This window comes from Clinocottus analis, unplaced genomic scaffold (genome assembly GCF_023055335.1).
Source record: "Clinocottus analis isolate CAN_PGR_092001 unplaced genomic scaffold, fCliAna1.0.p SCAF_25, whole genome shotgun sequence".
NCBI classification, from domain to species: domain Eukaryota; kingdom Metazoa; phylum Chordata; class Actinopteri; order Perciformes; family Cottidae; genus Clinocottus; species Clinocottus analis.
The window spans coordinates 7,056,341-7,083,702 of record NW_027175987.1 but is presented as its reverse complement, the minus strand read 5'-3'; the positions used below and the strand labels follow the sequence as shown (position 1 = coordinate 7,083,702).

Here is a 27,362-nt window from a genome sequence, read left to right as displayed (position 1 = left end):
TTTATGATGCTCACGATGAAGCTAGCTTGCAGCGTTAGCCTGTTAGCCTGTAGCATGAACCCATAGTAAACATAAAGTTTGTGTATGAGTAAATGTTGGAGCTGTTGCTGTAAAACCCAAATATGAATGATTTTTTTTAATGCTTGTTTTATGAGGGTTTCCACCAGGAAGCGTCTCATTGTTGCTTTGAAAATGACATTTAAAGACGTAAAGGGAGAATTTGTATATATTTTATCAGAAAAGTCAAAGATGCAAGAAATTGATAAATTTTGCTTTGTTTTGAATCCATTTACACTTCGTTCCCCAACGGTAAGCCCTGTTTAATTATTGTAATAAGGCATACGAGTTATAGATAGATATGTACTTTATTAATCCCCAATGGCACTGCATTTCATTGTCAACTAATGTGAACCTAACATGCAACGCTAAGGTACCTCTCTGGAGAATAGAGGAAGTGAGTTCATTCTCTGCTCAGGCAGACATTGTTGGACAAAGCATTGATATGCAACATGCTGCTAATCTGTGCATATAATTTCCTTGTTTTAATACTATAATGTGAGGGGAGAGGAAGATATGTTTTTTCTCACTGATATTCATAGGCAAAATGTGAGACAATCACACTCCACTACTTGACTGTACTTCAAGTAGCTTAATAATCAATATTCAGTCGGTCGACTTAATTCAGTCGACTTTGTAGAATTGCCAATAGGCCGAGGATTCTCTCACTTACACAACACTGTAAAAACTCCTGCTCTTATGTAGTCAAATCAAAAGACCTCTTATTATTACCTTAAAGCAGCACTAATATAAAATAAACAAAAAATACTGTGTAATGTGAAATAGGCCATTTGTATTAATAAACTATCACCTGACTAGTTCAAGCCGCCAGGGCTTGAAGTTAAGCACAGGGGTCAAGCAGAGGAATAACAATTACCGGGTCCGTCTCATGATGCCATAGTTTGTTTCCTCGAGCTATGCAGTATCCCAGTTTGTTCTGGTTGCCGAGGAAAAAAGAGTTTTTCCCACAGACTTACATTGGTAAAGAGGTTTATTGTTTAAATGTATCTCATTGATATTTGATTGAATTTGAGAGGATTAGGATTCAACATTCAGTAATTACTTACAGGAGTTACTACGTTATGATATTATTCACTGCAGCAACAGGACATGCATTCTTGCCTAGTACGGACATGGTTAGCATATTATCATCAACAGTGCAAAGAAAAATCTATAATATATATTTTATACCACTACAAAGGACAAAAGAACAAAACACGCACTATGACACCAAAACCATGCAGACCGACACAGAAAACAAACAGATCAAGGAAGAATTCTGACACTGTAAATGCACTGTAAAAATACACAGTGGATGATGAAACTATAGACTGATAAATGTGCCCCCATGCTCCGGAGAATCTCTGAGGGGTTGAATGGCATGAGAATGAGCTTTTTAACAGACACACCGGGGGAAGAACAAAGGAGTCCCGTTAGGAAATTACCATACCGCTGAGGAGCAAATACAAAGCGCCCTGAGAGCAGCGGGGGGATCCGCCAGCCAGTGTGGAGCGGTGTTGAAATGCGGATGTTTCACACTGGTAATAAGCAGAGGGGGGAGATCACAGAGTTGTTGTAACCTCACACAGAACATCCTGAGAATCCAGGCTTCAACGAGACACTAAAGAAAACCCCATTATGGAAATGTCTTTGGTCAATCCTGAAAGAATTTGACTGAACGAACATACAAACATGAATTCAAGGCGTATTCATCTTTCCCCCCTTCGACTATCTGAAGGACTTTACATGAAAATTACATGAAAAGCAGAAGGTATTAGAAGCCGATGTTTCCTCGAGCCATGCAGTATCCCAGTTTGTTCTGGTTGCCGAGGAAAGACATGAGGCCCACGTAGGCCTCAACGAGGATCAGCTGGTTCAGGACCAGGACGCCGTTGGCCTTACCGGGAAACGGCTTCACGCCATGGGCTTTCTGCGCCGCCTCCTTGAGCCGCTCTTGAAAGTTCTGCATCTGTAATAAGATGGTGGGAGGATCAGGGATGTAATCGCACATATAAACACATGTATTTCCTGTTTGCAGCTCTCTCGCTTTGGTCAGGCTGTGTTGTACCAATAGCGGGAAGTAACTATGATTTTGGTGAACAAAACAAATTCCATACTGTTCCCATTGTTTCTTCTACTCACGTCGCAGAGGGCAGCGAACCCGTCGCTGATGTCCTTCACAGGGTGGGCGATGAACGTGATGAAGGGGAAGTCAGTGGCAAAGGGGTTCCACCTGGAAGTAAAGGTGGGCTCCCTTAGCCGGTCCCAGAAGATTCGCAACCCTTCCCCCGCCCTCCTGGACGCATCAGGACAGAGACACACACGTCATAGTCTCTCTCTGTCGTGTTACAACAGACTCAAACAGGTGAGAAAAAAAAGATTGATAAAATTCAAACTTAACTGCAGTTTGTATTTTCAGTTTTTCCAGAACTTGTTTTTTGCACATTTAATTGAAATTCAATGTATTTGATCTATTCCACTAATATTTGTAGATGGACAAAGACACAGAAATATACACCATCCCTGCGTGAATAAATGAATAATGAACATACTAATCAAACCAGCTAGAATGGACACACAAGCTGAAAGAACACACACTGCCTTTCACACTTGGATTTAGCATTTTTCACATATTGCGTTTGATTTCCACCAAGGATGCTTCAGCATTCCAACTATTGTTCTTCAAATCTTTATTAAACTTTTTCATATACATTATTCTATTTCTTCCGTACGTATTTTGGACCTCATTAACTCCTTCATATTTTCAGCTCCAGACAAAAGTTCAACTATTCAAATATTCAGCTACTTAAGGACACAACACTTTCTTTTCATATTTCTGACTTTTCAAATTTTTGAATTATTAAGCTTTTTATGATTTCTTTATAATAGGACCCAATTGGGGTATTTTCAAATCATCTTCAACTTCAAAGGTATACAGGTTCTTCATATGTTCAGCGAGAGACACCATTTAAAATGTCAATTGTTGACAAAACCTTGTGCTATTAGTCCACACTTTCACATTTTTAAAATATCTTTTAAAATATTCAAATTATTAAGCTTTTTATGAAAATAAAAATGAATGGTTTCCAATGAAGAACATCTTCAAATCCACTCAAACTTCTTAAACTTCAAAAGCCTGAAAGTCTGCCATGCTTTCAGCTAGAGACACCATTTCAAATTTAAAATGTTGACAAAACTTTCAGCTATCATCGCATGACTTCGCTTATTGACATCTTCTATAATTTTTAAACTGTCGGTGTTTTCGTTTTATGTCTTTTTCCCACCTTTTCTGGCTTTAACATTGGTGTGTATGGTGCAGCTCCAAGCACGTGATGTCATACTGATGTCAACGCGCCGAGTTTGGTGTGAACACAGCATAAGTATTAACTAGTGGTTATTTCTATGGTGGATAGTGGATGATGGATGGCGGTAACGGTAACGTAACACCAGACGCAGTTCCTGAACTTGTTGAAATTCACCGACCTTTGTGCGACTACGGATGATGTTATGAACCCAAACAGGAGGGCGTTTGATGTTCCCACGTTTTTTGTGACTTCCACAACAAGTATAAAGCAGAAGTAGTGGTTACTCCTTCTGTAGTCAATAGCGGAGAAGTGACGCCGATAAGCCACGGCTCCTTTGACGCGGCACAATTATAAATCTTGTGACATTGCAGAAGCTTCTTGAAACAATGCCACAGCGAATGCTAATCGGCTGGTCATGGCTACTTCACTGCCTGGCCAAAAGAAAAGTCACTAATATTTCATTGGACCGCCTGTAGCTTTGATTACGGCACGCATTTGCTGTGGCATTGTTTCAAGAAGCTTCTGCAATGTCACAAGATTTATTTCCATCCAGTGTTCCATTCATTTCTCACCAAGATCTTGTATTGATGATGGTAGAGCCTGACCACTGCGCGAAGCCTTGTCCAACACATCCCAAAGATTCTCAATGTGTGAAAATGATGTCTCATGCTCCCTGAACCACTCTTGCACAATTTGACAGAAGTTAGCAAAACATTTCTCTGATCAGGAGAAGATCATTGATGTCTTTAGGACACATTTGACCAAGAAGACCAAAAACTTCACAATGGTGGAAGTCCTCAAAATAAAGAAAATGATTGGAGAGATGGACGGAAACAAACATGGACAGTGAATGATGGGGATGACTAACTTTAAAGATTCCACACGTATGAACGCTGGGCTATGGAGCTGTTTTTATATATCTTGAGCTATTTTCATACATATTCAGCTATTTATACTCAGCTATTTTGTTATTTTCAAATATATTCAGCTATACCCACAGTAAAACTAATGCAACAAAAGAAAATATTTCAGGTCCATAACTTGCCATTTGATCTTTTTCAAATGTTAAAAAATGGTTGCCATGTTGCTGGTGGCAACTACAGGCCAAAGATTGGTCGCAAAATGGTTTCCAACAGCAACCTGGCAGCTGTTAACGTTATGTTTGCTTCACCATCAGTTCACATTATTTTCCCAAAAGGCGGACCATGGGGTCTGTTGGTTTCATGTTAACAATATAAGAATAATGGGGAATAAAAACAGCACTAATCTGTCCTCAGGGCAAATACTGAATGTGAGTGCAGTCTCATGTTTGCCTGTCCTTGAGGTAATCTACAGCGTGTTCCTCATATTAAAGCAAATACCGCAGGCTTTCATGGAAATGCCCTGGGGTCATATCTTCCCTCAGCCTAATGAAACACCAGAAGAAGAGAGCAAACCAGAGACCTCTGAACACTTCTAGATCCCATCTTTGAGATGATGCTGGCGTTCATCTGCATGCTGTAAAGATTCTCTCTCTACCGTTTGTCCATTAAATGTGATCTGTGGCTCTCATATCGCCAAGACTGTCATAACTGTGGGCAATACAGTACCGTTGTTACTGTTCAAAAGGTAAAGGGTCCCAGTGAGTTCAAAACACCCTCCTCTGCATCTTTTTTAGAGCTGTGTGATAAATTGATTTTTATCAATGTATTTGAAAAATCTTGGTAAGTACAGAACAGACACAACTTCCCTGAGCTCCCATAGTTCATAGCAGCGCCGCAGGAGTTTTCTTCAGTATCCGACCTAGAGCAAAACTGTAAAGTTTGTTGCCACAAAAATCTACGACACAACTACATTATTCCGGCACCTCCAGTGGGAGAAGTGTTTGGCAGCATGCGCACAAGACCCAATGAAAAGCATCCAGCGTTTGCGGAATCGTTTTCTCATGTGAGAAGAAGACCAGTGCACATTTGTGTGTGAATGGAAACACATCCAACACGCTAACTCCGCCAGAGAGGGTCTTAAGTTGAGCTGGTATTTTGTGTTTTTTTTTAATCTAAACATTTAAATCTAATTGTATTTAATGCTGTTGGACGGTTCTCGGTGTAATTTAACAACATAACTACGTTAACGAGCGCTACATTGCTACAACAATGTAGCTGCCAGTTTTGTTGCTTTTGTTGTTAGCAGGGTGAACACAGCATCAGTGTATGTGTGTGTATTTTATTGTATTTAGTGAAACTTAGGCCTGTACTACAATGTCCCAATAACTGATTGCGATTAATTAAAAGTGAATTGCTGGGTTGTCATCTTAGGCGCAATGATATACTATATTTATAACTGTAATATGGCCATACTTGATGAAAGCAAAAGCTCACTGAACGAATATCCAAAATGCCTGCCAAGATATCCACATTCCCTTCAGCACTGTGCCTTTGTTAAAACATGTGTGTCATGTGTTATGTATTGCGAGTCATCTAACAATGCTTGCTCACCGAAAGACCAAAAATTGTAACCCCCATATCTGCCTTTGTAACCTCTTGAAAACAAAACAAGACTTGTGTAAACATGGGTCCTGTCGCGGTGTTTTTTTGTGAATCGGATCTGAACAACTTTAACTGTGGGATAAAAAAAATTAACTCTGCAAAGTCTTATCTATAATGAACCCGCTGTTTGCATCCAAAAGTAAAACTGTACTTAAATCAGAGTATGGGATATTTCCCCAACGGTGTTGTGATTTCTTTAATGAAGTGTCACACATTTTGACCTCGTACTTTGTACAAAGAGCCCTCCCTGCCAACAGAGTCACACTTGAGGCTTGGTGGTGTAGCTGTTGATCATGAGGGCGATCACCTCAGCCTGTTTACACAAGAACTATCTGACATGCTGCTAAACATGTTGCGCCTCAAGAGCAAATGTTGTGCAGGGAAAAAAACGTAATCTGAATGGGAATAGTAAAAAGCTTTGGCCAACTCCACAGCTTTCATTGGGAGTTCGACAAACAGACTGACCAACTCCTTAAGAAAGAGGGTCAACCGGAGGAAAAGCAGCTCCTCCTAAACTTCAACACTGTTCATGGGAAAACGAACACATATGAGCAATACTGTATTCTGAGCTTAAGGGCAAGTGAAGACAGATTCCTCCCTGGGGCTCATAAATCAACACAGCAGATATAAACATCAACCCATCTCCAAATGTCCCACACCGTCTCAGAACCAAACAAACAAATCAGGTGCGATCGCTCATAAGAGCCTGCATGGTTTGTCAGCCATCCGTACACATATTCATCCAACATGTAGAAGGACGACAGAAGGAGAAACTAGGGGGTGGACTGATGACTAGAAAATAACAAAGAGCTCACTAGTTATACACAACTTCCCTACAACGTCCGGGCCTTGAAAAGACATTTACATTATTCATGACGAAGCTGCTCGTGCAACCCTCCGAAGCCTAAAACATACAGCCGCGTTGCCGCGGATGTCATGATGCAAAAAGCTGTGATATTATAGCTGCGGGCTGTTGGCAAACACGTTTCCACCCCGAACATCAGAGTCCACGAGCTGTAAAAGCGCTCCAAGGTGTTTGAATTTAAAGCAGCGAATCCCAAAAAAAAACATTATACGCCTATTGGTGAAAATTCTCGTGTGTATTTACATTTCTTTTTGCAATTTATGCCACGGAGATCCTATTTATGAAAGTGCAGTTGAGGTGAATTACATGGAGTCAAGTAATTGAAGAAAGCAGGGAGTGTGAAATTTCACCCTGCAGATGATGAAGCTGGCTCATCGTCAAACAAGTGCCGGAACTTTTATTTTCATCTATTAAGCAAACTAAGTAAAAGTTCCTCATCTGTCTAAAATGTGCAATGCCATGTCCTCAATGTCAAAATACCAGGGAGGTCTGAAGAACTTGTTGCAATGCTCCATATATTTGAGTTTATACAGGTCCATATTTAAATTCACACAAATATCCTAGACATAGTAAATACAGCAGTAAATAAATCTCCATTACAAATGACATTCAAATTGAACACATGACGTACAAACTAAAGTTATGGCATTGCTCTTTGGTATACTGTTGCTTGTGGGTGCTTCCAGAAAATAATACATTCTTCTTAAATCCAGTAAATGTGGTTGTTCTAAGAAAAGGTTAATGTACGACATTTTAGTGGGGCATTCTGCTGACTTCAGAGCTGAAGTTTTAGTTTATTTATCATGAGGATTACTACTCAGAGGCTCTCTGAAAGACAAAATTTAGTAGCATTATGGCAAATTTTTGGGATTCGGTCCATAATTGAAAGAAAAGTCAGGATGTCTAAGCCTCTGCGGTGGACATTTTTGATCATTCTTTTCATAATCTGTTCTGGTTAGTCTCTCAAGTTTAGGCAAGTGCTATACTAAATCACAGTGCCTCTCTTTTTACTTTTGACTATTCAAACTCAGCTTATATTTCTTTCTTTACTCGATCGTAGCCAAGTGCGAGTTGCGCTTGAATACATGGCACATACAATATTTGTCAATTTAAAAACTATTTTTTTTAAGTCTAGAAAGTTGCAGTTTGTCATAGATTTGTCGTAGTACGGTTTTACTATGCATGAAACATTGCACGTCACCATCGAAGGCGCTAGCTTGGGTAGCTAGCTAGCTGAGTAGCACAGATCTCACGTAATCTGATGTACACCTGATGAGTTTTATCCAGCGATTCACTCAAACCATTATTTGACGTTCACGAATGACTACCGTACGTGTTGTTTTCTGAAATAAAGTCTAATAGTGGTCCACTGGAAGGGGCGGGACATTGCCTCTCTATGGAGCCTCAACAGAATAATTTTAACCTTTTTTGCAGCAGATTATCGAGCAGTAATTGGTTTGTGGGAGCTGTGAGCTCAAACGTGGAGTGAGACTATGAATAAATACTCCTCTTCCCACTTTTGAGATGTATCTATTTATTTGACTGGCCCACCAAAATAACCGAATGTGTGTATTTTGATCTGGTTGGGGAGTGGAAACAGGAGAACTGGTGTGTGTGTGCATCTTAGTATCTGTGTGTGTGTGTGTGCGTGTGTGTGTGTGTGTGTCTGTGTGTGTGTGTGCGCGCGCGTGTGTGTGTGTGTGTGTATACATCCCTCTTACTCTTCCGCTTTACATCGTTATGGCTCTGATTGAATCATCATCTGATGAAGTGCATAATGCTGATGAATGATATCTTAAATAGCCACGATGTACTGACTGCCCTCTGCTGTCTGAACACGTAAGCTGCTTTGGTTTGTGCAGAACAAGAGGAGGACCGCTTGAAAAGAACCTGTAAAAGACCCAATGCAAAGACTGTCTTAACCTATTGATTTGTATATCAAAACAACAGTACAAATGTGTAAAAAAGCCCACTTGAGTCAGCAACGTGAGGAAGGAATTCTAGTTAACAAAACTGTTTGAAGTCGTTGAAAGCAGGGGGCTAAATAAGGCATCGTTCCCTCTAAAATATAAATTCTGAGATAAAGAAAACGAAGAAACAGAGGAGAGCTGTGCTGGGATCATTTCCAGTAAAAATATATTTATATATATATAAATATATATATATATATATATCCTTCAACAGTTACTGAAGCAACCTCCAGTGGGGCTTCTTTAAACCTCCACACACATCTCTTTCAGACAGGAATAAAAGATATGACGTGCCTGGTAATTAGTTTGTCTAGACAGTTCGGAAAGAAGGCACATTAAAAACAATCTCTTTCCACAGATGCAGAATATTCTGTACTTTCGCCATCACAGGTGCACCTGGAGATTGCGCACTGAAAACCAAAAATCCTCCCTCAACAATATCTATTGGCATCCTCGGCGTTTCAGGGAGGCTGATGGAGCACAGACGAGGTGCCGTCGCCAAGTAACACGCTGCAGAGAGAGAGTTTGATATTCTTTGTTCTCAAGCTAGTGGCCCGGGAAAACCAAGGAGTCAAACGTTCATTAAAGTGCTCTCAGTCTCAATTCAGTAAGTTGATCATCCATAGATGTCTACGGTACAACAGAACTCAAGCCCAAAAGTGCCACTGAAAGGACAAGTTTGACATATCGCCATATGTCTTGTCAGATGAGACGCTCAACATCACTTTCCTGTTTGCCCGTTCAAGCGGCAACAATCGATACTCTATTATCAAAATGGGTCACATGACTAACTACATTTGCGAGGTATCACTCGGCGGAATCCTCCGGTTTTGCCGAGTACGGAAGTGTCTTAAACCTTTCATCCTCTCTACTGTTCAGCAGGGTGCCACTACTCCGGTGGCAAAAAGGAGTCTGGTTGTTTCAAGACTTCTGCAATAGAGCATGATGTTCATTTTATAAATTATGGTCCAAACTTAAGAGTCAAATAAACTATGATTTACTCATATTTACTGTGATTGACAGGTCACAGTATACGGCGTCTCTACATTACTCCTCACTCAGCTCAGTTTAGTCTGTGTGCAACTATAGTTTGCATATAGTTTGCATACAAACTCAATAGTTTGTATGCAAACTATTGATTCCATATGGTACCGCCTTTCATGCGCGCCTTTTAAACGCTGCGCGGTGCGTTTTTCTAGCGTTTTTTCTGCGTGTTTAAAAGTTAAAATATTCTCAACTTTGAAGCGCAAGGCGCGGAGTCACGCAGCTCATCACTGTCACATTCGGCCGAGGCAGCCAATTGGATCAAGCAGAAGGCAGAATTTATTCCTTCCTGGTTTCGTGTGGTATGAACAGCGGGGAATTCAAAAGAAAATGGAAACTTCCGACAAGGCACTAATATTAACGGTATTTAATTACAAAGAGCTTTACAATTCTAGATGAAAACACTACTCTTCTGCTCAGAAGACACTCCAACTGACTTCTGCTCAGCCAAAAGTACAACTGAAAGCACTTCTCATAGAGACACAATTCTCGGATAGGTATTTGCCGTACTTTCTTTAAAAATTTTTTTAAAAAGCCCGATGAGTTTTGAAAAAAAAATGCCCGGGCGCGTTTTTGTAAAGCATTTTTTAAGCAGCTGCGTTTTTTAGAGGCGCGTCTGGTGTGATCAGCCCTAAGGTATTCATCACCTCCTGGCTACAATCTTTTAGTCACCACTCCCCCAGTACTGGGTGAGTTTCTCAAGTTCAAGTTTTCAAGTAGTCATATGAACCCCAAATGAGTTCTAATACTTTTTTTTCAGAATTTCCTATTGAAAAATATATATATATATTCAAAAAAATCCCTTAACATATTTTAATCATAATTATGAACATCCAGCATGATCTAATTAAGATTGGCCGAAAATGCTTTTCGAGCTGTTTCCGACGTGTTCAAAATGTGTGCTTGAGACTCCTTAACATGTTCCCACATACTAATACCACCACTTGTTGGAACGAACAGGCCCCAAAGAACCCGAAACCGCAGAAAAACAAAGTGTTAGGGGTCATTCAAAGGTTTTTCAGATAAAAAAACTGTAAATCAGTTCAGAAATGGAAAAGTTCAAGGTTTTATAAGAAAACTACATTTTCCAGAGGCATGGCTACATTCTCAACACTAGACTGCGCATGTGCTCTCTGACGTGGTTCAAACTTCATGCAACTTCCAGGGAAATGGCGGCACACGAAATGTAAATAGAAAAAATCTCCGACAGTTTGGGGAATTTAAAGTTACTTATAGTTAAGCAAAATGGATTTGTATTGCGCCGATAGACTCCTACAAGCCCGGACGGTTGCGCAGATGTGTTTATTATTGCAATCTGCTGCTGTAGAAGATACTTAGAGGCAATTTTTTTAAACCTTACAGGCGCCGCGGAAAGTTGACGCAGCTCACAGAGAGTCGTTGGAATTTACGTAAGTACATCCATCCGATAATAGCCGCAGGCGGCATGGTGAGGGCATGGTGAAAAGAAGGTTAATTAAATAAATTATTTTTCAGTCAAAACCTAAACAGGAATTATAAAACTAGTATATAATGTACATAGTAAATACACACCGAGTTTAATTGAATAGATCGACCCATTGTCACCAAAATACAATGCAGCTCTTCCAGTTGTATCGGCTCGATATGTGATATCAGTATATGCTTTAACGTTCTTAAAATGAAGTGTCCCCGAAAAATAAAATGAAACATAGAGCCAAATTATCTTCACAGCCTGACATTTCCTACTTCTCTCTCACATTGATTTTGTGATGTGGAAACAAAGTTTTCTGTACCATCATAGCAGTGGGGAGGATTCGTTCTCGTATACACATGAACTTTACTGTAGATCAATTTTCTGCCAAAAATAAGACGGAATGACCTAGACGAACAAAAGAAGAAGCTTCCTGAGGGAGAGGCAAAGAAGAAGACGGGGAGGAAGTAGTGAAGATGAAGACAGAGAGGGGAAGTGTTTGAGGGTCGAGTCTTTCTCATTCGAATCCGTCTCTTTGCTGTTGGACTCCCGGGTGGCTTTCACGAGCGCTTTATGTATAATTCAGCGTAATGTGCGGAGATAAAGCCCCCAATACAGGCCGCGTTCTTCTAAGCTCTTCACAGCGCATTACGTTTTATTCATCAAATTAGTTTTAGTTGGTTTGGTATCCCCTGAGCCGCCTTTAAAAGGTTTGGATGAAAGGACTACATTAATTTTGCCACTAATCAGTTAAGCGACAGCTCCAAGTGACAGCTTTGCACTCCTTACCCCTTCCAAAAAAAGAGCTCTCAGCATGCTCGTCTCGCTGCCTCCTCTGTTTCAGGCCGCTCTGCGTGTCCCCGGTTGCCCCCGGCCGCCCCCCGGCTGCCGGTCCTCTGCACGAATCCCCCTTCACGGCGCAGGGCCTTCTGATGCGGCCCTCAGCGCTGTGTCACTGCTCTCACTGACAACTCCAATCACTGTCCATACTTTCAAGTAAATCATGTATACCACCTTTTGAAATCCCAAAGAAAACAAAGGCTGCGTGTTATATTCTTCATTACATCCTCTAAAAATGTTCACAAAGCTTGAGAACGTGTTGTCTGACATGTGAGTTTAGAAAAAGTTACAATAACCCACAAGCGAACAGGACATGTTTCGTGTTGAAACTTAATGGTTAATCGTGTGCTAAAAGGGTTTTTTTTACTTTTGTGAAGCAAATTAGAGCACGGTGCAGATAATTAGGGCTAATATTTGTAATTCTCCAAGTGAGGTTTTTTTCATTTTTTCATTAGCGCCGAAACACTCCGAACATCAATTTTTAAAATAGACTCACTAAAAATGAGTGAAAAAGGAGACAGGACACCAGAGATCCAAGGCTTTCTCTGTGACACAATGCTGCTCTGGCTCATTGATCACATGCTGATACATGTGTCTCTATGAAGTTAAGTTAAAGTGCCAGAAGTTTCCTGGTTATCGTTTATCCACCACAAACTACAGGACTTTGTGAGGTTGAAGCTGCAGATGAAGGTATGAATTTACTGTTGAAGGGCTAAGGAGAGAACCTACTGAAGCAGGGAGTGTTTTGGGAAGCTGAATTGGCCGTGAGCGATGCGGTCTATAATGTTCAGCGGGATCCTCTGGATTTGGTCACAGTTGAACATGACGAAGTCGTATTTGAAGACCAGGAGGGAGTGGTCCGTGATAAGGACCAGACGCTCTTTCTCATTGTTCCAGTGATCCACCCTGAAACAACCAGTGAGAGAGAGAGAGAGAGAGAGAGAGAGAGAGAGAGAGAGAGAGAGAGAGAGAGAGAGAGAGAGAGAGAGAGAGCATGTTAAAATTATAAATTTGACATATTCTTTACCAAAGTTTTGATCCATTTTTTACAGTGTTTTTAAAATCTCTTTGTATGTACTTGGAGTGTAATAAGCATAAGCAACAGAATGCAGTAAGTTTTTTGTTTATTTATTAATTATTTCACTGTTGGAGTGTCCAGTATATTAAAGTGTTTAGTTTAGACTGCAGACATGGACCTTTCTACCTTGTGACTCTTGACACGAAGCAACGCCAAATTGTGATCCCTTATCACCGGTTGCAAACCTTCACCGGTTCTAACCAGTTTAACAACTGTGTCATTTTCTTTTCTTTGTTTCATATCGCTTTTTTTTTTTTTTTTTTTTTTTTTAAAAGGTAAAATAATTTTACCTTAAAAAAAGGTAAAATTATTTCCTTGTTTTAATACTGTATTGTGGGGGAAGAGGAAAATATGTGTAATCACTGATATTCATATGCAAAATGTGAAACACCCGTATACTCTACTACTTTACTGTAGTTCAAGTAGCTTAATAATCAATACTGCATATTATCAACCATAATAGTCGACAGTGTAGGCCGAGGATTGCCTCATTACTGCTACACTGGAAAACTTCCCACTGTTATGAAGTCAAATCAAATGACCTTATATCATAAGATTAAATAAATGAATATATATATATATATATATATATATATATATATATATATATATATATATATATATATATATATATATATATAAATGAATATATATATATATATATAAATGATTGCATAATGTGAAAGGCCATTTGTATTAATAAATTATCACCTGACTTGTTCAAACCGCCAGGACTTAAAGTGAATTTGGCACCGTGGTCAAACAGTGGAATTACAATTACCGGGTCCGTCTTGTGATACCATGGGGTCCAAAAAGACCACTAAATTCTATGTCAAATCAGACATCACCATATTGGCGGAATCCTTTTCTTTATGACCATATTTTCCCGCCAAGCTTCCTAGATCAAACCGTAAAATAGTAAAATATTCACCAATATTCAGTCTTGTGCAGGAGGTTATTTGAAGACACAAAAACATGTATAACAAAGCTGCTCAATTATGTACTGTAAAAGCATCACAATTTACAAAACAGCCCCTGGCAAAGATCATACAATATGCATGCAAGTCTTTCTAAGTTGCTAAGTTTTTACCAATTAAAAAAAAGGAAAGAAAAATCTAATTAACACCTTCAAAGCAAACAAACTTAAAGTCTATTTTCTGTTTCGGCCTCAAAGTATATTCAAAAGTATCTGCGTTATTAATTTAAATCACAAAAAACATAATCTCTCTCTCTCTCTCTCTCTGCTGCATACACAACTAATTGATGGTGCCACGGATTCTCTTTCTACGGCCCGCTGAGCCGGACTCATGTGGCCAACTCCAAATGAAAAACTCGATCGCTGCTGGCAGCTGCAGGCCAAAGAAAAAGACAGTTCACTGAACAGCAGCGGCATCATTGAAACGGTGTGGGTGAAGAGCTATGACTGTGCTAATGAAATAAGTTAGCTCAAACTTGACTGGGCATGGCATCACGGATGGTACGGAGGTGTTACAATGATGCACCATCAGTCAGTGGGTGCTCTGACAAGCTGCGGACACTCAAACATTTTGGATTTTATGATCAGTGATAAACAAAAGGGAACTACATAATCAAATGAGATACTGATAATAAAAGCGAAAGAGTCTAATCAATAAAAGCATTGTCTTCCTCTTTCTAAAGCAAGAGACAATCCTCAGCAGGGCCGGATTTTAGGAATTGTCTCATGCTCCTTTGAGATAAGTCCCGGTCCTCCCTCTGGGGAAATTCTGCAGCAGTGTCACAGATTTGCCATATAATGCACTCTCTGTGTCGCCAGACATCCTACATCGAAGTCAGCAGTGACAACAACTGCGGGGCCAAATGTAGGACAAGCGTTACCGCGTGTTGGATAGAGCTGCCTAAATGGTATGCATTATTAATTCTCACACGGCCAGCCTTTATAATGTTTCCTGAAAGCTTATGCAGTGAGTGATACAACCCGACGTCTCACAAGTGCACTTGGTAAATGTTTTTGCAGTCGTGTCATTTTGCTCCATGTTGGAGGCAGTTGGTTCACTGCCTCTGCATTGACTGGTGTGATATGCAACATTGGTATTAGGCTTAATTAATACGGGAGTCTATATTGGATCCTGCAGAGCCAATATGGACCTGTATTGTAGTATGTCATGTAGGCCTGCAACTAATCTGCAATTTAAGAATCGATTGTTCTGTTGATTATTTTTTTTAATTAATCAAATAAAAATTTAAAAAAGCGATGCAGTCAGTCATGCTGTTGATGTCCTCACCATGTGGTCCACACAGCACATCCCAGTCCGTTGACTCAAAGCAGTCTTGCAGGGCATCATTAACCTCCTGAGTCTACCTCCTAACAGTCCTGGTCTTGAGACCACCTCCTAACGGTCCTGGTGGTCACAGCCAGTCCCTGCACCAGAGGAACATACCTGGGTGCTCCTTTAATGCTCTTTATCCAATCAGATCTCACCTATGTCTCACTTTATGTCTCTCTCTCTTCGCCGGTTAAACATATGGTGACGGCCAGCGAGATGATTCTGTACTGTGATTCCTCACACAGACAGCAAAAGTACCCTACACCACACACCCTGGTACATGAGGCGGGATGCACCTGGTCAAGTTGGTTGCAATCCGCCACTTTAACTTGTAGAAGAAGAAGCTGCAGCTGGAGACTCTCCCTGTGGACTCTGTGTAACACTTGGAGCTGCTGTTATCCCAGACCCCACGGCTCATCTTACCCTGCTTGGCCACGCGTGATGGAAACTGGAAAGCAGGTCTGCATAGCTCGCTGTTAGCTCGTGAGCTAACTAGCATGTGCGCTGAACAGCACCCTGTCATGCGCCGTATTTATGTATACAATATGAGACAGCAGGCCTCAGTAGGAAATGCACGGCCTGCCACTGACCTGCAGTAACCCCAAAAGACTCTCTGGGTGACATGCCCACAAACCTTCTCCAAGTCCACAAAGCACATGAAGACTGGATGGTCAAACTCCAATGCCAACAGATCTGTAAATATAAAGGGCTGGTCCACTGGGCCAAAGTTGATGATTTTTATTTTATTTTTTTACAGAGACCAAAAATGCCATCAACTCACTCTGCCATCAGCCAAACGTTGTGAATGCTGCCATCTACTTCTTCATCCACCAGAGCTTCAACGTCTTTGACGGCCTGTTTCAGAGTGCCAGGCTGAGGAGACAGAAATGCACGGGTGTCACTTTCTAATTTTCCATTGTGACAATCACAATGTGTGACAGAAAGCTTAAGGGGTGATCTTTGAGGCAGACGCACATCTGGGACTGGTACTCCAACAAAATGTCAGCCCGTCTGTGTGTCAAACAAAATGACAATAAACAAAAAAACATGACGCCTCCGCATATGAAAATGAAGAAGAAAAAAAAGCTGAGCGTGCAGCTTCCGCGTGTATATATAAACAGGTGTTTGAAGACACAAAAAAAAGCTTCTGTATGTAATACACTACACAATCCAAATGTATGTTTTACAATGCAATCCACACTCAGATTGTCATTTTTGGAACATGGAATTCTATCCTTCAACATTTTTTTATTTCAGTGGTAAGTTAAAAAGATTAGGAGTTCATATTGAAGGTTCCTGACAGTCTGATTGCAAACTGAGCCTGGTGCTAAGCCAACCTGGCAATGTATTGCAACCCAATCCAGCCATGCAAAATAGTTTTTACTAGGGCTGGACAAAGTTGAAAAAAAGTAATCGCAATTAATCGCATGATTTTTATGCATTAAATTTAATCGCATTATGCGCCAAATTCAACAATGAAGTAAAAAACTAGTGTATTGCATGCTTTTATTTTAAAGTAATGTTACCAGAACATTATAACAGCACTCTGGAGCATTAGCAAGTTAACATACATACATATATAGTTATTATTATAGTAATAATAAATTGTTAAAAATTATTATAATTATTATATATATATATATATATATATATATATATATATATATATATATATATACATACATACATATATATATATATATATATATATATATATATATATATATATATATATATATATATATATATATATATATATATATATATATATATTGAACAGGTACTGTTAAGTAGTAAGGGTCCCTGTGAGGGACAAACCACTCCTTTTTTGTCAGTTTTTCTTCCTCAGTGAGAAAAGTCCAGTCTGTGTTGTCTTGAACAAGTGCACTGAACATCTTGTGATGTAAGAAAAGTTCTCCTCTTTGAGAGAGAAGATCCAGAAGTGATGCTGCTTTAAAGTTCTCTGCATGGATCAGACCGAGGGGTCAGGAGCTTTGCGCATGCGCAATTAACTTTCAATTTGGACGCGGAACCTGCCAGTACATATTCATGTGTGTATTTGCCCGCCTGTGAGCGCGTGTGAAGCGGCTCGCGGCAGCACCGCTGCTTGTTGAGAACAGAAGCTACATAACAATACGTGCTTTCCGTCAGACACACTTCGTCACGCTGCCTGTCTGCTGCGTAACGAAGTCAGGCTGCGGCAGCGCGCGCGCATCAACATGGATCGCCTTTAAAGTGAAAGCAGTGTCGCTGTAATGCATCCATGGCGTTTATCTTATTTATTCATTTTTCATGTTTGATTGACCTCATGCGGGCCGGACTGGGAGAGCCGTGAGACGCCAGGTCTGAACTACGGAGTTACTTACACCTCAGTTACACCTCAGTTAATTTTGGCCAAGAAACAGTAACGGCTGAGTTTTCAGCCAACTTGATAACATAAAACTTGTTACGTTTACTTTATCTCTAAGTTTCATACTGTGTTGAATGCATTGAGAATATGAACTCACCCGTTCATGTCTTCTCAAATCTTACCATAGCGGGAGCTTATGCATGTTTTTAGGTTCACTGAAAATGGCTGTCAACAATAGCAGACTTGTATAAGTATAAAAGTCATAAAGAAAGCTTGTATAATGTGTTATAAGGACAAAGCAGCGGTCATAGTTAGTGAAACTGTGACCTGAGATGGACGTTATAAAATGTGTATCTGAAATTGTTCATTTGCTAGGTTTGATATCTGTCAAACTGAATGGAGCTTTTGAGAAACTATTGCAACTAAAGCAAACTGTCACTGAAAAGGACCAAATATGCTTCTTGGTGCTGTTTACAACTTTTTCCAGCTGTGTTCCATCATCTGTTCATCGGAACCATCAGTTTCTGCTGAAACTGGGCCTCTCACAAGCCCAGCCATTAGCCTCATTCGTCATTTGGAGACATTAGTCTCCAAAAATGATTTGATTGCACTTATTGTGCTAAAATGAATTACTCAGCAAGAAAAGTAGCAATGACACAAAGTCGAAATACAAGTAAATTACACGTTAAAGTCCTGCACTACAAATTAGTGAGTGCAGAAGTCAGCAAAATACATTTAAAATATTAAAACTGTAACGGTAAATATTATGCAACCCTTTGTCAAGGTAATGTTGTTATATATGTTAGATGTTAATGTAGTTGCAAGTCGAGGTGAAGCGTTATACCAGCAATTCGTCCTGTTGGGTTAAATACAGTATTTTATAATTAGACATCTTAAACAAAATATCGAACCAGCAGTCTAGCTAACTGCTAACTTAATTGGGACTGCAGATGAAAATTAGCATTGAGCTAACTCTTATACAATCAATTGCTAGGCTAACATGTATGTTTGATGATGTAAATAGAAAATAAATGCAAAATAAATTAAATACACAAATAACTACAGCTGTCGGCTGTAGTATAACGCTAATGTTACCAAAGTTTAACCTAAGTGCAAGTAACATAAATAAAAATAAAGAATAATAAGCTTCGGACAGCAAAGTTGTACCAAGCTTATCGTTTTCATTTTCGTGTTGGCCAAAACGTGGTGTGGATTTTCTAAAACTGGTCAAACTGTTTCAGCGACTTATTGGCAGCACAAAGTTGCCCGTCGCAAAGTGGGAAAGTGAAAGTCTTTACCCTCAACACGAAGAACTTCCTGGTCTTAAACTGCTGCAGAGTTGGCTCCACGGAGAGTTCACCGCGCTGGGGGCGGGCCGCTGCAACCTCCGCTGCCCGCTCCTCCGTGCCCTCTGTGGGGGCAGTCGGCTGAGTTTCCTCCGGGCTGAGCTGCTGCTGCTGCTCCTCACATGGCAGCCCTCTCTCCTCTTCCGCTTCTGCCATGATGGAACTTTAACGACACATCTCTCAACATTAACAACACTTTCGTACATCATATTTAGGCTATCAAAATAAAAGACTGTCCCTTACACGTTGAACCCGCTGCAGAGAGGCTTTCACGACTTTTAAATCCCCAGCCTCTGGTCGTTGCCTTTTTGGTGCACACCTCACCCCGTATCGAAACTTGCACACACTCCGACACATATTCTCTCCCTTCGCCCGTCTGAGTTAAAACGTCATGGTGATGGTTATATCTTATTACGATTTACTTACGGCTGGTTGTTAGTGTCGCGGAAGGTGTCGAAGGGTTCAGCAGGTCGAGATCAGAAGCAGCGCAGGTGCTCAACTTCCTTGTTCCGACTGTTTGTTTTAGGGCGTGCGCCAAAGCGGGCCACAGGACGCCTGCTCATGACTCTGATTCCCGTTGTGATAAATAAACCTGCGCACTAGCTGATGCTCCTTTACCGATCTATAAGTAGGAAGGCTGCTGGTTTGGGACCGGTTCCATATTGTACAGAATTAAAATCATCTATGTGTCGCCAATGTGTGACTGTTGTGACGCTGGGTGAGGGTTTTGAATTCATTCACTCAGACGGTGCTCACTTCATTCTTTGTGAGGGCCTCAGAATGACTCCATTGGCTCCAAGGTGCATGACCGGATTTACCTGTTAGGATGCAATGGGCCAACATATTTCTCCCTCACACCACTCTATTTGTGCTCTGTTGGTTCAAAAAAATTACTTTTTCTTTACACGCATAGCACAATATAGGGAAAGAATAGCCATAGAGTGTCCCAACAAGATTGGACCACACATTAGGTACAATAGGACCCACCACCCCCTGTGTTGTTGTACTTAAACACTTCACATTTTCTTGATAAAATTTGTCATTAATCATAATACTTAGAGTCAGATGAAACATGGTGCATTAGTGCCCCGTGAGCAGCTGCCATGTTTACACTGTGTTTTTTAATGTCCACACAGGATACTATTGGTTCTCAATGTGTCATTAAATATAAATACAAAAGTATTACCAACCATGGTTTGTATGATTGGTATAACCTCTTTCAAGTTGGTAAATTTGTTTTTAAGTATCCAGTCAGGGATGTATAATGCCTGCCTTTTGCTGATATGGACTTTACATGAGAGTGAATAAAGTGTAAATAAATTGAGGATTGAAATGAGGTGTTTTCTGAGTTACATTTCAACCAATAGAAATATGTTACTGAGCCAAACCAAACAGAATTTAGCAACATGTGGGTGAAAAAAGTTCATCAAGTCAGCTCCAGGCTGATATTTTTACAGAGACGTTTGTATCCAAAAGAGAGCTATAAGAAGAGTGAATATTAAGATTAGAGAATAATTAATTATTTGAAAACAGGTTTGCCACAATAGCTTAAGACAATAGTGTGTCTTAATTTGTAGCTTGTCATGCCCCATTGGCCAAAAACATTTTGTGTTGATGTACTTAGTCCTCTACTCATAGAACAAAGGTTATAGCAAGTGTTGTCCTCTATTAATCAGCGCTAAATGACATAGGAAACAGGCATGTGCTGTCAAAAGCAACTGAGCATACTGCTTTGTGAGTTCTCATTGGAAGGTTGAGGGTTACTGCTGCCAGTAGCCGCTGTCAGGTGACTCACCTCATTTAAAACCTGTTCCTTTAGCAACGCTGTTGTCTACACATTGTATGTAAATAGCTATACAACAAGGATCAAGCAGAGAGGTTTGTGCAATGACACATTGTTCACAGATGCAGATGCCTTTTTTAAAAATTTATGTATAATAAGTGGAGGGGCTGCTATAAAACACAAATCTCCTATATACGTTTAGAATTATGAACAAACACAGACAAAAGAAAAAATTTAGCTTGCTTTGATTTCCTCTCTCTGACTTATGTTGCTGTCTTAACATCTTTTCCTTAAAAAATACCAATCCAACTGGACCAGAAACTCAACCAAGCAATTGTGGGATGAACCAGATCACCGGAAGTGAATGAGGCTTTTTGTTTTCTTATCCTCCCACGAATCAGTCTACGTGGAAGCTAATGTTGTCTGACACAGAGTACTGTAAGGAAACTCATTCCACATCTCAGTCAGGGAAATCCTCCAATGCCCTGTTGGAAGTTTAAAACCAAATCAAGTTCTAATCTGCAGCCGTCAAAGAAGTATAGACAGATTTCTAAAGGTCTTTCTATTTCCTGCACAGTTGCTTAGCTACTCCCACAGACTGCAAGCTGAGATTTTTTAAGCACTTCAGTATTGTGTAAATGTCCAGTGGCTTTTAAGTCCACGTGTCATGTAAGTTTAATTATTCCTATTAAGTAAGTTGTTTGGTCTGCAGTCAAGTAATTACTTCTCATCATACCAGAGCTTGTTTGCTTCAGTGATGATTTAATAATGAATTTTCTAAAACTGTCCTTCTGCTTTAATAGAAGCACCGGTGCAAGAAGCTGTATTTTCTTTAAAATCTCCATGAAACCTGCAAATCTCCTTCCTTTATTTGATCCAGTGATAACTACAAACTAAAGACCAGAGCATAATTGAATCACAGACCTGGTGGCAGTTTTATGGAAGTATCTCAGCATGACAGCAGCGTAACATTGGATTTCTGCTGCTACCCGCTTTACGTAAACCGGTGAACTTGGAAACCCTTTTGCCCCGTGATGCATCGCATCATTCGGAGGAGCAAGGATAAGAATAATCCATATTGTTGTATCTAGGCCAAGTAAATCAACACTGCATAACTGGAAATGCTCACTGTTGCCAAGCTGTGAGAGTGTTTCAGTTGCTACTGTATCTCCTTGGGTTCATGCTTTAGCCTCTCCATGCTGTTTTGTTGGTGCTCTCCCAAGACATACGTGTTCATCACCGATGGAATTTACCATGAATTAATAATAGGTTAAATAATACATGTCATATTTTCGGTGGCTGTTTTAGATGAAGCGGCACCACGTGTCGTGCACTATTATGGCATGTGTGAGTAATAGTGCAGCATGTGTTGTCCTTTGTAGACGCTATATTTTGAAGCGTTTCTGAGACAGTTTTATTTGCTGTGTCGTCTTTCAGGTGGTATATTATGTTATGTAATGTACACCTTTATGCATAGGCCCCCAAACACCCGATTAACACTGTACTGATCCTATAACAAATATTTGTATACTAAGAATGGGTCAAATGGCTGGCTTTAAAGTGAAAAGGGTTACTCATAGTGATGATCCCATAAAGAATTATCAAATAAACTCAGAAGTTCCCCTCTGTTTTATGGAGCATTTTAGCATCTCTCAGCTCATTGTTTCGGCAGCCCAGGTGGCAGAGAAAAGAACGTTGGCATCGTACGTTTCTGCAAACCAAGGGACATGTGACATATCAGAGTTTTTAAACATAAACCATGTTCCATAAATATGTTTTATATCAGCCTCGTATAATGCTTACAGAAGGGCACAATACCTCATGAATGTTGTGAAACGATTAGAAGTTTAGCATTTGGTTAAGGTAAGAAAACAGCTCATGGCTTAAATGTTAAAATAATAACGTAACAACAAAACAAAACATGCGCAACAACATCACAATAAGTGTAAACAAAATGACAACCACCCATAGCAGACTTTCTTGCATAACATTACGTTTTACGACAAGTGTAAAATATGTTGAGTAGTTGAGTGTAAACTCAAAGTTTACCTAGGTTTTACACAGCGGTCTCCTGGGTGAAAGTCCTGCCCGGCTTTTGTGGACTTCCTCACTCTTTATACTCGTCATCCTTATACCACAAAACTTTACTATACGGCCGCTCCACAGACTACTTCACTTGATCTGCTTTTGCAAGTTGTAATACGTCACTTTTATCTACATGCATTAAAAAGAAAGAAAGAAAAGGTATCTGTGGTTTGCAGAAATGTTCAATGCCAACATTTGTTTTATTCAGTGTTGTGTCAATGGCTGATTTACACCCCTTCCTAAGTGGCCAATAAATCTGTTATTCCAAGTTTGATACCGAAATAATCTCCCAAATTGTGAGTTCAACTCTTAGCCAATGGACTTCCTTATAGCGCAAAGGGAACTACATTTTCTCCCTTCACTTTTGAATGAGACATGGAAAGCATTCCTTGATTCCTCCCCCTGTAGTAGACATGGGCTCATGACATTTTAAGACTGTACAATATGTTTTTCTTAAGCTCCGACCAAAAGGTTCTGAGGAAGGAAGCAAACTCAGAGGTGCCAAAACTCCAGTTCCTTCAATGGATACTTGATGCTGGCTCCAAAAGCCTGTCAACCTTCATTGACCACCATGTTAAAATGCCCGACTTTATGTGAAGGGGGTAAATCACCATTATTTTAATGTGGATAATTTGTTTCCTTTTTCATTGAAATTCCCTCAATCATTTTACATTTTAAACATATTGTCGGAAAGGGCCTAATATACTCTATGTATTAAAATGTGTTCTTTTGTTATGTCTCCTAGGAATACATTTTTGTATATCATTTGTAAAATTCAATGACAATTATTGAAAAAAGAAAGGAAGAAATTATGAATACATCTATTTGTTGTACACTTGTGGAAATCAAACGTGAGTTGGTTGAATCTGGGCCAGCGCATTCTCTGCAAGATGACATCCGTTGACTTTATAGCTCAAACATACACAAACATGTCCAGGGGCATCCACCCTTCAACTTCAATGTTCTTGCTGGATGGAAGTAATTCAATTATGTCCCAGTACGTTTCTGTTTGTTTATCCATGTCGCAGCAAGGCCTGATTGAACTCTCCTGAGATATCACACGGGATCAGCAGATGTTACACAGACCCCGTGACCCCATAAGTTCAACAGTCATGATCCGTATACGCACAGTGGCTTGCTGAGGCATAACAACACTGGCAGCTTCTTTTTCCCCTGCTTAGCCTGTGAGTAATGCTCAGACCAGAGCGTGGGGGCAGGACCATGAGGGTTCATTAACTCAGCTGAAGCTTGATGAGCTGGAAAACTCCTAACCTTCAATGTTTTAGCCCAGCAAAAGCTCCAATTTTCCTGCCCAGCATGGCAAATGGCTTGAATCTATGTTAATGTCTTCTTTCATTTATTTATGCAACAGATAATAGAAAAACACTGCTGTGTTGTCAGAGCAGCAATATGAGTTCCCTGATTTATTTGTATATTATTGCAAAGCATACATACCAGGGAGATAATGTATCAGATATCCTCCCCAGTATATAAAACATATTATTTATGAACAAAAGGGTCAAATGAATGAATTTTTTGTTTAGTTACAACCATTCTTATAGTTTTCGTATAAAGTTAACTTTTGCATTTCAATTGAACTACACTTAATTCTGTCAGACAGTAATGTGCATCTCGGGCCCAGTGTATCTTGTCGTGTGTTGACAATGATGTGGCGTGGGAGAGCAGGACATACCGATCGTGAGCTGACCACAGTGTTTACCGCCCAGAGGCTCCACTTCCAGATGAATGCAGACAACTGTTTCACTTGACCTTGGCCGTTATGACCAGTAGGCCTGGACCCGACCTGTCAGGTTTTGGTTCACGGGGACGTTTTAAGTTCAGTGATGGAGAGTTTCAGAGGAGTCTGCTTGGTGCCTGGTGAGCCTGAAAGTGATAGTACACATGTAAATCAGTGTGACATGTGGCTGTCATTTCTCAAAGATAAAAGGGTGAAGGCCTTGACCCTCTACGTACAGGTCGGAGACAAAGTCTCACATGAATGGCTTGGTTCACATTTGGGGTTAAGAGATAGAATGTAGAGCTACTGCTGTGTGCAAAGTCGAAGTACAGATATGCTTTAAAGGCAGGGACAAAAATACAACTTTTTAAAAGTTAGTTTTGTTAAAAGGAAAGGTTTTTTGCTTTCTCGACGATTGAGGAGATACTCCTCTCTGTGAAGTATGAAGCTAGAACAAGGAGATGTTAGCTTAACCGACTTTGTCTGAAAAAATAGCTGTCAGAATTATAAAAAGCTTAATAATTATCATAATATCTCAAATGTTCAATACGTAAGACGAGCACAGTGTTTAAATATTGTTCAAATCATATCATTTGGACCAAAACAAAGTCTGCGATATTGTGAGAGCTACCATCATTTCTACTTGCATCTCACAGTTTAGATTGCGATGCAGTAAGTATTGTTCAAGAGTTTAAATCACAGACAATAGGATACATTCAAGTATTTGAAAGTGTTTACATCATTGCACAGTTGGCCAAAATCTACAGTTAAGTATGCAAAGTTGATTTTACCAGATATACATGGTGCAAAATTGTGTTCACACCACTTGTGTAAAAATAGACAACATGGTCTTAAATCCTACCAGCAGAACGGGGAGCCGGGTACAAGCAGTTCAAACAAGACCTTCACTGTAAATTCCTTCCCCGTGCCCCACATTTAGGCATGCAATGTGTTTTTTACCCCCACGGGCTGAAACCTCAAATGATCCTCATGAGTTCCGTTATGGTGCAAATATCACACAGGGCTGAAAGCTGAATGAGTGTGCTGAAGAAAGCCTGGCAATGTTTTGTCCAGAGGGAGAGACAACCCAGCCACTAAGTGGCAGTGTTGTTCCAGCGATGACATGACAAACAGCAACGCATTGAGCGGGACCAGAGGGAGCCAAGTCATGTTCTACATGTGCGATTACAACATGTTAAACAGGTGTTAACTCACCAGCCAGCCTTTGTTTATTAGCCAACAACCTGACGGGGAATATGATATGATTAATAAAGATCCTATCATTCGAGCTTACTGTGCATTTTAAAGTCAATATGCCCTGGCTGTTTTTCTCCCCTCTATTGCCATCCTGATTCTGTCTCATCTTTCTCACACAACCTCGGACTGTAAAGCAGACATGCCCTCCTGGCAGATGTCATTACCAATCCAAGCTGTTTCTCTTTGACAAAACCTGTGTCACCGTGGACACACTGACTACTGCTTCCACTTGGCTCGTCCACGCAACAGACCGATCAGATATCGTATAATTTTTCAAAATTGCGATGTTTTCTGACTCATCCGAGAAGCACGTTGGCCTTGAGCTCAGAGTGAGCGACTGCCACTGAAAAGTAGCCAGAAAATGATTGCTTTGATATGTGGTGCTAACAGGAGGAGGATGAAAGCCAAATCAGAGCTGATGAATTAAGGGTGGCAAGTAACACATTTATTCTTAACTGCTGCCTTTGAGCAAGGCAGTCTATTTTGAGCCTCATCAGTGTCCTGCCATGCTCATTTGGTATTACGTAACCTTGATAAACTCTGTAGGAACATTTGCGTTTTGACTTTCATTTCTACAAAACAAGCATCATTATTTTAGAACAGAAATGTGAAACTTTGACACAGTGGATTCTGAGGGTTTACTGAATGCAGCATCACAGGCGTTTCCCTTGAGGTGAGTGGTTTCCTGGAAACATACAACATCTGTAACTATGACCCGGAAGGAGGAAGGTAATAGACTGGGGGGAAGGGTTTTCTCATGAACACCCCAGAACAACCACCATGATTTCCCTTTAGGTATAATGGCTTTATCCCCCCCTCACCCCTAAGTGCTGAGGTGTCACCAGCTTGTGAGCAAAGTCCTTTGGGAAATGTACAGAGTCACTTCTGCAAAAGCCTGCGATGCAAAGTACCAACTTTTCCTCTGAGCGTCATCAACATTTTTCACCTGATTTAAAGGTCAAAGTAAAAACTTGAGCTGAAGGCCAAAATGAGCCATGGTTTGCTTATGTTTCTTTTGCCTCCGGTGGGCTTGAGGTGAAACAGCCATTCAGGAATTCCTACAGAGAATGCTCCACCTCTGCTTAGTTGAAGTTCACAGATTTGTCATGCAAGGCCTGTAGGAATACAGTGCATTTTCTGCTCTGCCGCAAAATCGCTTTCTGCTCCACTGACATTCTCTTGCCCCGCTTGTTGGGGCAGTGCACGGCCTCATGTGATTTATTTAGCTTGATTGCAGAGACGTGCAGCAATTCCCTGCATCCCCCGCCATCATTAACAGTGTATCATCCTCAAACAGGCCTGCCTCATTTTTATTTATTGTTCACTCTCTTAATTTCTTGCAGATTAAATGTATTTTTCGGCA

General features: G+C 40.3%; 1 protein-coding gene across 1 annotated transcript; it reads right to left on the bottom strand.

Annotated features, from left to right (window-relative positions):
- Positions 1-1,054: 1,054 nt before the first annotated feature.
- On the bottom strand, positions 1,055-19,680 carry tprg1 (tumor protein p63 regulated 1). The gene is made up of 6 exons (XM_068591537.1): positions 19,563-19,680; positions 19,089-19,299; positions 16,222-16,313; positions 12,786-12,962; positions 2,200-2,353; positions 1,055-2,026 (listed from the first exon to the last, which is right to left on the bottom strand). Exons 2-6 carry the CDS (start codon positions 19,290-19,292, stop codon positions 1,832-1,834), a joined length of 822 nt encoding a protein of 273 aa, XP_068447638.1. The 5' UTR covers positions 19,293-19,299; positions 19,563-19,680; the 3' UTR covers positions 1,055-1,831.
- Positions 19,681-27,362: the final 7,682 nt, after the last annotated feature.